This window comes from Pomacea canaliculata, linkage group LG14 (genome assembly GCF_003073045.1).
Source record: "Pomacea canaliculata isolate SZHN2017 linkage group LG14, ASM307304v1, whole genome shotgun sequence".
In the NCBI taxonomy this organism is placed as follows: domain Eukaryota; kingdom Metazoa; phylum Mollusca; class Gastropoda; order Architaenioglossa; family Ampullariidae; genus Pomacea; species Pomacea canaliculata.
The window spans coordinates 3,169,868-3,184,594 of NC_037603.1; the positions used below are offsets into that span (position 1 = coordinate 3,169,868).

Here is a 14,727-nt window from a genome sequence, read left to right on the forward strand (position 1 = left end):
TTTCCACAGGATCAACGGACGACCCCTCCGTCACCAACAGTAACCGATCATCAACCCGCAGGTTAACATGCCACCAGGTTTTCACAGCACCTCTTGCCGCTGTCACGTTCGCGAAGGTTATAAACAGCAGTAATCGTGTGCAAATCTTGTCCTTCATATTTTCGAGAAAAGTCGGATACAAAAAGTGAAAGTTTGACCGAAGCTGGCTGCCATACGTCCGGCGGTGCTGGCGACGGTCCGTCACAACTTGTTCGTCAGGAAAATGCCGATGGCGCACCTGGCGCGGTGAGTTGATTTCTCCTGGCTTTCGCTTCCTTCACTTAATTTTGCTGTATGGTAGATTCTCATTTTCAGAGAATACAATCGACAACTGGGAGAAGCTGTAAATTAGAGAAATACTTTGTCTTTTGTTTACTTACTACCTGCAGACTAATGCTATATATATATGGTCTTAGGGTCAACCTGGAACAGGTCAGTGCGAGTTGTTTTCAAGAGCTTGCTTTCTTTATATAGTCATTTCGGACTTTGGAAGTTTGGACGAGAATGGGTCCAGGGGTGAGTGTGATGCACAGTGCAATAAGTGCCAGAGGAGGGTTTGCGTAATAATAATAATTGTTGTTGTCGGCAGTTGTGATTGTGTGTTTGTGACACCTGGAACTGTCACTCACATGCCAGTGGGGAAGGAGCATGCTCTGAGGTTAGGAGCAAACTTCATGCTGACAGTGAACGACGTTCACATTCTTGCCTCCTTAGTATTTTTTTATTTATTTATTTATTTTTTTTTTTGAGGAGGCGGCTGCCGTGTACTAGCTCCCTCCTTCCTGTTCCTATGCACTACAACCGGCGGTGTTGATTTGAGACGTGGGGTGGTCGTATGTCTTTGTATATTTTTTTTTCTCACACAGAGAATCTAGCTGTTAACTGTACGAAGTTTGTGGACTCTTTGAATAGGTGTAGGTGCTTGCTTGCTTTGGAGAGGATGGCTCCCCAAACTATTTATTTCTTCGAGCTTTACTTCCTTTATGTAGACATTCAATGACTTTACTCTTGTCAGTTCTGGTCTTTGAGCCATTCGCTGCTTTCCTCGCTTGAACAGCTTTGCTGGGACATTGGCAGTGACAGGGATTTTCTTCCCTCAGACTTCACAAACTATCCAGTTTGTAATAAAGTGTTGAACATCTCAATGAAATTTATTAAATACTACACTGGAAATTACAGTTTCTACTTAATGTGGATCACTTTCGCACTTTCTTCATATAAAAAAATTCGTAATTCGAATCTTCGTAAGTCGAGGAGGGTGTACAATCGTCGTGTTGCTAAGGTGATGCCTCCCACGGTCACCATCACCACCCCTCCCCCCTTTTCGGAGATTTTTATGATCGCTTTTTTAAGTGGATCAATTATGAGAGTTCGCGCAGGACACACGTGCTCTAAGCGACGGGCACACGTGCATTATTTTTAAAAACAGAAGTACTGCTCCCCACCCGGATATTCCTGACGTTATGGGCAATTCAGAGGATATAACTCAGGGTAAAAGGAAGGGAGATAAGCCTTGAATGGAGGGGGGGGGAGACGGGGTCACCTTCGTGACTTTGTCGTCGACTTGGGAAATTAACTGATTAAGGATAAAACACTGATTTATCACTGAGTCACCATACGTTCCGTCGTTTGCTGGTTTAGTCACGTGACTTAGTACGCGGCGGTGGGGTGAAGGGAGCGTTGGGCGGGTCTAGTGGGTCGCGATATTTCTTTTCTCGTGATGGGGTTAGCTCAGTGCAAGATTATATTATCACCCAAATCTGGGCGAATGACCTGCCCTACGTCTACTATCCTTACTATGCACAGGAGGGTGAAAGTTCCAGAACTAAGGAGGAGAAAACATGCAAACAAACCAACTTACAAACCAACCTACAAACAAACAAACAAACAAACCAACCTACAAACTTACGACAAACCTACAAAAAAGCCCCTACATACAAACCTACAAACAAAGAAACGTATAAACAAATCAACCTACAAAAAAAACAAACCCACCAAAAAAAACAAAAGCTTTGTAGCATATTAATTTACATTCACCATGACAATTAAATCTTTAGTGAGACCGGAGCTCCTGTTGCTACAGCAGTTGTGAGGTGACAACTCTGTCACCACCGAAGCAAGCTTGTAACAGGAAGCTACATGTTGTATTCAAAGGCAGATGGAACAATTTCGGGGGGACAAACATGGAGAAGAGTGTTTACACTGATGATCGATCTTAGAGACTTGTTTGTTCAAAGACTTCCCTACGGGGCTGGGGGCAAATTATTGGTACAAAGCGGTCCCCTCACCACAACCCCACTAACCTCCGTATTGAATGACAGCTTTGAACGAGGCAGTCATCTGACAGTTTACCAACCGTAATCACATATTTGACAATGTTTTCTGGATAGGAAGTCCCTTCAGACTAATTCTCCAGTCATCAGCTTCATTAACCCATCCTCATCGTGGCCTGGACATTCATTTGTGTGAGATAAACATGTTTATGTAGATGACAACTAAATACAGTACTGAATCTCTAATAATAATAATAAAATCTGAATTGACTCGAGATTGCTCCCTCGAGTGTTCAATGCTCGTAATAAAAGACAATCTGCCGTGATGGTCATGTCACGTGATGAACAGTTTCGAAAAATGATTTGCATCCCTTTGTGATAATCACAGGAAGGGGAATCTTTCTGGCATCGCGTATAACTTGACAATCACCGTACACAAATAAAATAATAGTTTGTTGAATGTTGTATGGGTATTGGGGTGTAAGTTTGGGGAAAACAGAGATTTCGTTGGGGAGGAAAAGAGAAGAAGAAAGACGAGAATAGCGACGAGTAAAAAGAAGAAAAATATGTAATTATGTTGTCAAGGCATAGATATAGATAAACTTAGTCTTATCGATCCCTGTCAACTGCGTCACAATATTGTTTTCGATCTCCAGGCTAGGCACTCAAACAATCCACATCAGCGAAAGTAATCAATGTGATTGTCAGACGCAATTATTTTAAGCTCTTGTTGTCTGCCATGGTAAACTAAAGTCAAGAACCGAGATATGGTGAGAGGGTCTGGGGAATATTGGTGGCAAGAAGCTCTGATGATTTAGTTTTTTTTTAAACAAGTATGTCACGTGGCTCTGCCATCCTTTCTTGAAAATAACTAGAAATACCTATATTTGCACAATTAAAGTCTCACATTTGCTCGAAAAAAACATTTTGATGTGCTCCTACCGAAGTTCCCAAGAGGCTAAAAATAATATTAAAAATCGCGAGATCCTTCCCCGCTTGGTTTCCAAAGTCTCTGCAGACAAAACCAAGAAGACAAGAGCATGATAACGGGCGTGATAACAAACTCAAATAATCCAACAGTCGAGGGTGTGGACCGTTATCGTTCCCCTTCTTCTAGGTGACGGGTAGGGACAAGAATGTACCCACACGAAGTGTCTGCGTCATGGGCCGACTGGTGACAGTAGAAGAAGATAAATTCATTTATTTGCCAATTTTGCTCGAGAAACGTGTCTCATGATGGCCACCACTGACACACACACACAGATCGCCCACAGAGGTCAAGAAAACACATTCAACATTCAGGCCTGAAGTGGAGTTCAGTGAGAGCATAAAACTGTTTCTCAGGCAAGATTACACGGTCTGAACACGTGCTGTGCCTGACCCCAGAGGTCACGCGGCAAAACAATCTTTGTGGGATTTGTCAGCCCCGATCTCACGGCCCCTCCTGCACAAACTGGGAATAGTTTGCACATGCAGAGGGTAGGTCACAGTCCTGAGAACTACACGCACCACCCGGTCGAGTCGTACCCGATGGTGATGAAGAATATCAGTACACTCTCGATCGCCTCCAGGTAAAACCAAACCCAAACCCAAACTTTTTCATCTGGCGCCTTCTTGATAATAGACACCATATTGTCCCAGAGGTCTTTGAGGATGGTGGTTTCCAAGAACCCGGTGAACTTGCTCCATGGCCTCACCCTTGATAATAAGGTCAACAGGACCTACTTGAGGAGGTCGAGTACCACCTCCTTGAATTTCAAGTTGTGGACTGATTTCATTGCAGGTGATCTACCTCCTGTCAGGACCAGACACTGGTCCAGCAAAGAACGGGGACTCGTATGGTTCATAGAGCCTACCCTGTCGTCTTATGAGCCAAAAGAATGAGTGAAAAGATTGATAAGGTCTACATGGTCTGAAGCCATTCCAAATAGTCTTTGTCTTGACTGCTTACCATTGGCATTCTAAATGTAGGCCATGACAGGGACTGAATGATGATGTTTGTATTGAACTTTCAGTCTTTTCGCCCCCTCAGTTGTAGCTGGACAGACAAAAGAAAAGCAAACTGCAGGAGACAGGGCAGGAGCGATGGCAAAAGAAACAGGCGGTTATGAACTCTTTTTCTGTCTCTTTTTAACCTCTCAGCCTTTTAACCTGTCACTCACAGGCATTTTTAACCGCTTACTGAAGTATTTTTAACCTCTTATTCACAGCTATTTTTAACCTCTCACATGTCTTTTATCCACGTCAGATAACATCTTTACAATTCCATACAGATAAATGTCGATGAAACTTTGTGTTAAAGTCTTGTAGAGTGCAATCGTTCTAATGACCAGATAAAGCGCAGTGCAAGATACTATTTCCACAAATTTGGATGAAAATCCTCTTCTGTTTCTCAAGATACCTGCAAACATCACCATGGACAGAAAGAAGTGAGACTTCTGACGTCATGCTTGTACAGAGAAATAATTCTGGTTCTTTCGTTGGCAGAGGCCTTGGCTACGAAAATTCATCCATGTATAATCACAATATCTGTGGTGTTGAGCTCGGTCTGTTCATTGTGCTCATATCTGTACGAGTATATCTAGAGAAATAAAAATTGGAGTATTCATCCATATTTAGAGAAGTATTTTTAAAAAAGACTTCTAAATATAGACGCTATTTATACCAGGAATCTCACCCTGTCTCCCAAGTTGTCCTTGCCATGCAGCTTGTGTTTATCTGTTTTGATTGCTCTTCTGTTGCAGGCGATACGCATGTCGCCACTGGATGAAAGTGCTGACCATGTTTGTGATCGTTTTCGTTTTCTTCAATCCACAATCATCTTCAGAGGTCAGCACGTGCAAGGTAATATTGCTAACACTAAGAAGTGTTATTTTGTTTACAGCCGGAGTTGTTCTAGAATTGATTCATTCCGCATTGTACTGTCTTTTTGTCTACATCGTCAGGTCGATGGATTGTATCAGAAGATTGAATGTTGAGGCAGGTTTACACGGTGCGACAAAATTCGGGTGAAAGCGATCGTCAGATGAAACAGTTGAACGTCTGCGAAAAAAACAAAACAAAACTCTTTCCGATTTTTTTTCTTTCAAAAGATTGGTTCCCCTCCTACGAAATAAAATCAGTATATCCACAACAGATCATGATCGAGTTTCAAATAATTAAAGACGTAGCTGTGTACAAACGTGACGTCATGATTTGTTTACTCCAGATTTTTAATTTGACGATAAAGATTGAATTTGTAATGTTTCTTCGTCGTTATTCCGCAGGGGATAACTACCAGTCTGAGGAGGGTTGTCGCCTCGACAGCCACTCGGACCGTTTCGTCCAGCCCTTGCCCATCGAGTACTCGGAGCGCCACCGGCGGGTGGAAAGCACCAACCGCTTCACACGCGAGGGGAAGGTCGACCGCATGATCCTCCACGCGCCCACCCGCACGGCCTACTGCGTCATCCCCAAGTCCGCCTGCACGTTCTGGGTCAGCGTCTTTCGCTTCATGAACAACGACACGGGTGGTGGGTCCTACCGCCACCCACTGGAGATGACCCGGGTGCACGTGCACTCGGAGAAGCCCAGCGTCACGACCTTCAGTTCCATCCACGACCCCAGCGAGCGGCCGTCTAACCTGAACGACTACTTCCGGTTCATCTTCGTTACGCAACCCTTACAGCCGCATCTGGTCCGCCTACATCGACAAGTTCTTCCTGCTGGACTTCTGGATCACGGAGGTGCCCAGCTTTCTGGACTTCTGGAAGGAAGAGGAAGATCGGCAGTGGGTTCAGAGGTCAATGAGGCACGCCCCCGTCGGATTTTTCGGCAAGTGCGGCCAGGACGTGAGTTTCGCGGAGTTTCTGACCTACGTGGCAGCGAAAGGCGAGAAGGAGCCTGAGCGGCTCAACGGTCACTGGCGTCCAGTCGAGCATCTTTGCAGCGCCAACTACTTCTGTCCGCACTTCGTCGGGCACGTGGAGACCTTCCAGCAGGACAGTGCTTATGTTCTGGAGCGCATGAACATGTCCTGGCTGTTGCACGCACCGTTGCTGCAGCACGAGCTGTACCAGATGAACATCCTCGTGGACGACAACTTCCGGCAGCTGGACCCGAGCCTCAGCGCGGACCTCGCCTTGTATTCCAGCTGCACCAACGTGTCGGACATCACTCGGCGGCTAGTGAAAGCCTTCCAGATGTACGGATACCTTCCCACCGGTTGGATCTTCCCACAGGAGGAGTTCGACAATGACCCGACGGCAGAGAAGTTCAAAGCCATCGTCTCCCGGGCGCACCGGAGCTTCACCCCTGAGGTCCGGCGGCAGTTGGCCAAACAGCGGAAGTCGGAGATGGAGCGTGCCTACCGGAGCGTGCCCGTGGAGGTGTTGGAGAGGATCTCCCGACTGTACCTGTACGAGTTCCTGACTTTCGACTACGAAATGCGGCCGCCCAACCTGTTCAGCGTGCGGTACACTTCGTAAATGAGAAAGGAAGGAGGATGCTAGAAAAAAATGTTCTTTCCTGTTTTCTTTTTCTCTTTCACTAGGTTGCCCTAGACTCTACTTAGTGGTCATCAACCTCTGTGACCAAAGTTAGTAAGGGTTAGTCAGGTCTCGCACTGGCCCCTGCTCCTTTCTATTTTTATTTAGTTCAATTGTAGTTTGGTCAGAGATGGAGAGATTGAGAAACAAAAATGTGTGTATGTGTGTGTGCACGCATACCTGAGAGACAATTATTACTTTGAGTGTCAGAATACCCGCTCTCTGTTTTTTTTTCTGATTTTTTTAAATTGAAATCTTTAACGTGTTACGTCACGGGAGGCCACCCAGCCCGCTACGTCCGACGCCCCCAGATCCCCCCCCCTTACATCCGGGCTACGTCCTGAGTTCTCACGGGTCTAGTTTCGCATAATTTTTTGTGTGTGTGTGAACTTGTGAATGCTTTCTTTGAAAGCAGGAAAAAAAAATACTCACACAGCATTTCTACAGAAATCATAGTCAACAAGAATGCAATGTTCTTAGTGTGTGAACTCGTGAATGCTTTCTTTGAAAGCAGGAAAAAAAAATACTCACACAGCATTTGTACTGATGTTATGGTCAACAATAATGTTCTCTTATTTTATCTATCATCTGTATGATTGAAACGATTGACCCGGTGATAGGAAAATTAATGATTTCGTCCACAGTTCGTGAACTTCGCTCAGCCTTGTGTTCTTCTCGAATGTTTTACTCAAATTTTCTTTGGAGGCGAATGACAGCTGTGGGTGTTTTCCTGCCGATGACCGTGGCGATAATACTCGACATCACTTGTCGGTGATTTTCTGTTTGTGGGTTTCCTCTCTTTCCTCCGTCAATGCGTCTTCAAAGAGTTTTGCTCGGCTGGACGAGAGTCAAGTGTCTTCGGCTCCAGAATCCAGTTCTTTATTCCTTTTTCCTTCCTCTGATCTCGATATTTGATAAACATGAATGCCAGGAAATGTCTTAGTTTGCCAGGTCTTGCTTTGTTCAAACCAAATATGGGTTGGAGGAGAGAGATAGAGTCCGCCATTAGTGTTTGTGTGTTTCTAGGAGGCTGTAAAGGAAATCAGTCTCAAGAGAGGAGCAAGATGATATCTGCTCACCAGCCAGGACCTGTTTCACATCGCCTAGTAACACTGATGGACAAAAAAATAAAAAAAATAAAAAAAATAGAAAGAAAAAAAAAAAAAGAAAAGAAAACGAAGGCAACTTTCCAGATATTACTTTATAAATCATCTTGCCATTTTTTATTCTATGGTGTGTGTGTGTTTGTCTTTCTCTCTGTGCTGCCTTGATGGTCCTGCCAGGACCTGAGCAGCAGCCGTTATCTGTGATCAACAATTACTTACCAAGTTTTCGGTTTCATTCCTGTCTGTACCCGTGAATGCTTCCTATTGAAAGCAGGAATCCATACAGACTTTATGAAGACAATGTTTTCACATGACTCGCAATAAGTAATAGACTGTAAGATTTACACCTGTGTGACTATTATATACGTTTATATATCATCATACCCACCCTGTAATCGGCTCACTTTTGTGCTTACACCATTTTTGATTATTATTATTATTATTAATTTTTTTAACGGGCACGCTGTTTGATGGCTGACATGACGAGGGTCTCAATATCATTGCCACTATGTTTAAGTGTGTTTGTGTGTGTGTTGGATGATTGTATCGACTACACACGTTGTGGCAATACAGAGACACCTGTCTGTCAGCCGGACAAGTCATCTTCACTGCGTACAGTATTAACAGATTTTGTATTTATAAGCATTTTTTCTGGTCGACCATCGTTTTTGAGACTGGTCAGTAATTGACCCCACCCTTACATTTACTCTCCCCCTCCCACTACCTTTCCTCTATGAACTCGTCGACAACGTTGACAACACCATCGCATGATGAGCTGCTTGTGACTATTGGTCTTCATTTGATTTCCTCTCACGTGACGGACGTCCGCTGCTCATTGGTGGCACGTGCACGTAACCGAGTGAGAGGAAGGAGAGAAGATTCTAGAACTTGCAGTGAAAGTGTCGATGGTGAGGTTAGCGTGACTAACCCTGTCCTCCTTACTTTTGTCTAACTTTTTCTGTTGCCAGCCTTGCCTCAATGATTCAATTAAAAAAACATTTTCTTTTACTTTATTATTTTTTTCATCCCTGATGTTCCAAATGTTCCCATTTTCTGACTTCTTTTCATTCTTAATGGCTTTAAAAAACCTGAATTTCGTCCATGGTGCATTAATTTTGCAGAGTCGTGTACGACCACCACTGCCTCTCATTTTTTCAACGGTCCTGAAAGATATTTTTGGAAATAAAAAAAATTCTTTTATTATTGGTAGAGAAAAGATTTTTTAATAATATTTTTTCTTCCCTCTGGTTCTCTTGTGTTCAGGACTTTGTGAAGTCTGCAAAGGCTTGGGATTGATTTTGCTTTGTTCTTGCCTCTTGTGTCCAGCCATCTGTTACGTCAGTGCTAACTGCTCCATCGACCGTTGGATAAAAAGCAATAGCCATAAAAGAAAACCTAATTTACGGCTGATCCATAATAATCATTCGTTTCTTGTTCTTCTGGAACAGCTTTATTGTTCTAGGCAGGACCAAAGACTAAATAAAAAATTACTTCGGTTATTACGCGTTGGATATTTGGAGTGTGTATGTCTGTGTGTCTGTCTGTCTGTACGTGATATTTGCACCTTCCCTCATCATCTTTCCATATCTCATGCTCATTCACTCTCACTCATGCACTCACAAATTCAAATGGTTTTCATTCTCAGTTAAACTGTTTTTAATTCAAGTATTTTCTTTGTCACCAAAGATCCAAGTTCATCGCGATGTCTCGAATCTTGTCTCGCAGAGTTTTGAAACTTTGAACAGACTGTCCTCTTTGTCTCGCTCCATGTTCTAACGGTTAATAATGGAGAGAGAGAGAGAAGAGGGAGTAGATTACATTTCATTGACATCTAGAATTACGGAAAACAGATTATCTTCTTTTTTTTTTTTACGAGGTAGCAAGCAATCAGTTGTGGTTGCCGAGGACTGTTATCAGATGTCGATGCTGCCTAACAACTCCTTGTGGTATTTACAGTGATCTTAGTTCACAAAGTTCAGGTTGAATGAACAGGATCCGACAGTTGACCTGCTCAACAGGAAATTGTAGTCACGCTCTCGCGAGGACGAGGTGGAGAGATGAGTTGAAAGGGTGGGATGGTGGTAGGTGGGAACATAGTGCACAGAGCTTCATAGTCTCCCGGGTGCCTGGATTCTTTTTCACAACAATTACTGCGAGTCCGAGGGGAAAAAGAAAAACATTTTCATTCTTTGTCGACAAGGAGACAGAAATCTCGAGTGTCTATGGCGGGGTGCGTATGCACTTGGTCCTTAACAGGGTCACTCATTTGTTCCATTATGTTGCTGTACACAACAATACAATCACAATATTGAATAAATAGTGATAAATACACTGATGTTGTTGACTATACTGTACTGGGGACAGTAATGTAACCGTTCAGCTTCTGATCACGTGTTAATTGTTTACGTTCAATGCGAACAATAAATATTAAAAAAACTATAAAAAGGATATTACACGAAATGCTCATCACGTGGAGAATTTGTCAGACAAAAAAAAAAAACAAAAACAAAAAAATAAAACAAACAAAAACCAAAAAACAAAACAAAACAAAAAACCAACCAGCAAAAAACAAACAAACAAACAAACAAACAAACAAACAAACAAACAAACAAACAAACAAACAAAAAACAATAACTGATGGCTTACTTCTAGGTCTGACACAGTGACACGCGATGAAGAATGACTCCGATGAAGAAGAGTGTCACGCCGTAATGCTTTACACAGAGCTACGTGGTTACGTCATTCTGACGTGACAATCACGTGTAACTACGTGGAAACACTACAAGGAGAAAGATTGCAGAATCGATTGCATCCCGCGGGAGGCCATTGCATGAAAAACTGTCCGCCATGGAGGGAGAGAGAGGGGAGGGAAGTTGTTTTGATTGAGTAACGGCCTGCTTTCCCTCCGGCGCAAGAATAGAAGGATGGAAGGAAAGGGGTGGGTGTCACACGACTCCATTTGGTGGAGCTCTGGCTTTCTGACAAATAAATAAATTAACAAAAATTTGACTCTTAGAAGACGTGGAGGCGCGAGATTATCCAAAGGGGAAGATTATCCACATCTCCACTTCCGGTCTACATCTGATCCATCCACAGCCCCACCACGTGTAAAACGTCTTGGGAAGAGGGTCGGTCCTCGGAGGCCGCCGCCCAGCACTGGGTGTACAGGTCCCGGAAGATGACCTCGAAAGGGTCGTCACCGTCGTTGGAGGGTCGGCGTGGGCGAAGCTCCTGCGCCACCACTTGAAACACAACAGCGTGCGGCGGCAGCCCTTCGTAGGGGTCCCTTTGAGTCCTCTGTCAGCAACAGACAACAAAGGTTCAATGTGCTGGGTTCTTATCCCACGATCGCCATTCTTTCTAACGCTTCCTTGAAATCCTTTTTTTCAATCGTATAAAAGAACATGAGATGAGCGGACGCTATGTCCATTACTGTAAGTTTATGCAAGACGATGAGCTACTCAAACCAACCTGCACTAAAAGCTTGAACTCTTGCTTGTGAGTTTAGGAGGTGTGATTATTCACACCAACACACCCTACCAAATGCCGCTACCATTATTAACGATTTTTTAAATTATTTTTTTATGCCGAGCCAGCAACGACAAGGCCATGTAAACATATGCCACATGCAGAAAAAGAATAGCGTGCCTGAGACGAGATTTGAACCGAGGGCATCCAACTTTCACCGTTGCGCCTAACGAAAATACACCGCACCATGCCAGTAACACAATCACCATCACATCAATCAACACAACGCCAACAACAACACCACACACTTACTATCTGCCACAGAGTGATTCCCAGTGAGTAGATGTCAGCCTGCAGGGAGGGTGGCTCTCCTTTCAAGCAGCTCGGGGGCCCTGTAGGCGAGAGTACCGGCGAGTTCACACCGCCACGACCCCTGGACTCCTCGCAGTCCCCCCGCGTCACCTTCCTTCTCTCTCTCCCTCTCCCTCGCCATGTCCTGCAGCAGCAGGTGGCAGTTGCCGAAATCAGCCAACCGGAGCCGGCCGTCTGACGTCAGCAGCAGGTTGGCAGGCTTGAGGTCAAGGTGCACCAGGTTGATGGAATGCAAGTACTGCAAGGCGCGCGCAATCTGCAAGGCGAAGCTTGAGAGAAAAACGTCGATGAAATAAATGATGAACGAAAAAATTGAGGAATTGTGGGCTAAAATTCGGGCTCACCAATGGCCGACAGACAAGAATCAAGGTTTCGTGATACGACTACTAATTTTTTTAAAGGCTATGAAAATTATTTAAATAAAAGCTAAAGAAAGAAAAATGATGATTTCATAAAGAAAAGTTAGTTATATACAAGCATTTCCTTTCTACGAGCTGCTCCACAGAAATCAGCATGCTTACAACAAACGTAATGCTAATGTGCAGGTATTATTGCCAGCTATACTGATATAACATATATATATATAAATACAATATAAAGCTATTTTCCAGTAGGTCTACTGCACTGTGAACCCAGGATGCCTTTGTCGTAACATGCGTTGCACTGTGCTAACCCCTAGAATACCAAAGTGTCAAACCCTCGGAATAATCTAAGTTCCCTTGTACTGGTAAATGTTGGGAAAATATCTTGGCAAACAAGTCTGGACGCTGACTGAAATTCGAATACATTACCCATTCACCCCTTAAAACACCAACATTAGAGTTACATGAGCTCTTCACACAATTTAATCAAACGAGTTCGATATTTAAGAAGGGCCTTGCGGTCTTGACAAAAGGGTTTTTTTTTTCATCCAGATGTGTGACCCTCGACAGAACTACACCCGTACCTAAGCCTCTGGTTCCTGTCGATGACCTCCTCGGGGTTGTTGATGACGGCCTGGAGGTTTCTCTCGCCCACGTACTCCATGACGATCCACGAGTCATCTTCGAAGTCGTGGAGTGACGTGGCGCCCAGCACGCTGACCACGTTGCAATGCTTGAGTCCTAGTCTGTGATGTAACATCAGGAGCAGATGAACATCGGGTATGTGACGATGTTTCTCAGGGCTGAGGGGTGTGTGTGTGTGTAACACTACTCATCAGACAGACAGACAGACAGACAGACAGACAGACAGACAGACAGACAGACAGACAGACAGACAGACAGACAGACAGACAGACAGACAGACAGACAGACAGACAGACAGACAGACAGACAGACAGACAGACAGACAGACAGACAGACAGACAGACCTGAACGCCATCAGCTCGTTGTTGTAGGACTTGCGGGTGGCCGCGGGGTTGGCGGTGTGCTTCTGGTACATTTTCACGGCCACTGTCCGCCCCCTGACGTTGGCCACGTACACCCTCCCGAACCCTCCCGTCCCCAGCAGCTTGCCCAGGATGATCTGATCTTGGCTAACCCGGCCGCAGCGAACTGGGGTGTCGCCGCCCGTGAGGGGGGAACCGATGTAACGGCCGGGGGTGGAGGAGACGCAGTGGAGCAGAGTGTCGGCAGCCATAGTGACGTCACGACACCCGGGTGTTAGAGCTGGACTCTGGAGGGTCACATCATGTCAGAGGGTCAGTTCAACAGAGGAACACATTTTATTTGGTTTGGGTGAAGGAAGAAACAACAACAACAACAACAACAACAACAACAACAACAATTTCGTTTTGCAGGCCATCAGGCACATATATAACAGAAATTGATGAATTGAGAATTGACAACGCGCGCGCTATAGAGAGAGAAACCGAGAGTGACACAAAATAAAGTGCTCGCACACACACACACACTTACAGACACACAGATACACAAGAGAGAGAGATTATTTATTGCTTCAAGAATATTCAAGATCCTCAAGGGTTTGAGCATCTGTCAAAATAAATACTAACCATTTTAAAACTTCTGTAAACATAATCCAGTTATATAAGTTATAAGTAATTATATATCTATATGTTTGTGTGTGCGCGTGTGTTCTAAGAGGAGCAAGAGACAAGTTTAAGTAAGTGCATACCTTGCGTTGTCCGTCAGCCGCTGTTGCTGTTGGTACAAGTCATCATGGCGCCTGGAGAGGACGAGACTGCTCACAGAGGGTGACGACTGCTCACCCCAGAAACCCTCGCCCTGAAAGGTGCCGAGAGTGTACTCAGGCATGTCGCCTCTAGACAAAGCTTCGCGTACTCGTGTCTGTACGGTATGCGTGTGCACATGTATGTGTGCGTGCATGTGTGTACGTGTTCGCTTACAATAATTTATTATAGATAATATCAAATTATGAAATTATAAAGAAGCTGATGTCTTTTGATAGAGTAGTTATTCTTACTATCAAAGCTATCAGTTTTATTTTTGTTTTCTTGTGTGTGTTTTTAGATATTTTGTTCGATTAAAAGGTTGAACAAGTCAAGGGAAACAACCACCCCTTTAAAAAATTCTGTGACATAGTTGCCTCCCTTTAATAGAATCGGACTCGAGGAAAGAGTACAGTGTACATGTATATAAAACTGTGTGTGTAAAAAAATAAAGAATATGAGTGTGTGTGTACAAAAGAGTATATATTTATATGTAAGAGACTATATATATATATATGTGCATGAGAGAATATATATCTATACTAATAGTAATGATGATATATATATATGGCACGCACGAATGTAAAAGAGTATACATTTATATGTGTGTTAAAGAGAAAAGAGATGGAATTAGACCGAAAGAAAGATATATAGAGGAGAACTGGAGTAAGAGAGGAGACTGAAACAACATGTTATTTTCTATATTTCGAAAAACAAATTTTATTTTGTACAATTTAACACAGTTCTTATGTACTTTTCTAACTTTAGCTCAG

At 43.8% G+C, this 14,727-nt stretch overlaps 2 protein-coding genes across 3 annotated transcripts; one reads left to right on the plus strand and one right to left on the minus strand.

The window, feature by feature from the left end:
- Positions 1-98: 98 nt before the first annotated feature.
- LOC112555352 lies at positions 99-9,443 on the plus strand. 2 transcript variants are annotated; one of them, XM_025223712.1, is made up of 3 exons: positions 99-285; positions 5,057-5,156; positions 5,579-9,443. In XM_025223712.1, the coding sequence occupies exon 3, from the start codon at positions 6,098-6,100 to the stop codon at positions 6,776-6,778; it is 681 nt and encodes a 226-aa protein (XP_025079497.1). In that variant the 5' UTR covers positions 99-285; positions 5,057-5,156; positions 5,579-6,097; the 3' UTR covers positions 6,779-9,443. The 2 variants fall into 2 exon arrangements, with proteins under 2 accessions (XP_025079497.1, XP_025079498.1); XM_025223713.1 differs by lacking the exon at positions 99-285 and adding an exon at positions 3,780-3,883.
- A 1,125-nt stretch (positions 9,444-10,568) lies between these two features.
- LOC112555309 (serine/threonine-protein kinase mos-like) lies at positions 10,569-13,519 on the minus strand. Its single transcript, XM_025223653.1, is given in 5 exon segments — positions 10,569-11,241; positions 11,725-11,790; positions 11,792-12,053; positions 12,731-12,892; positions 13,136-13,519. Coding segments are annotated over 5 exon segments (981 nt in total). The 5' UTR covers positions 13,405-13,519; the 3' UTR covers positions 10,569-11,019.
- Between the last annotated feature and the right edge of the window lie 1,208 nt (positions 13,520-14,727).

Bases quoted from the DNA above. Each gene is read 5' to 3' on its own strand.
- LOC112555352 (XM_025223712.1), top strand. From the start codon at position 6,098: ATGAGGCACGCCCCCGTCGGATTTTTCGGCAAGTGCGGCCAGGACGTG.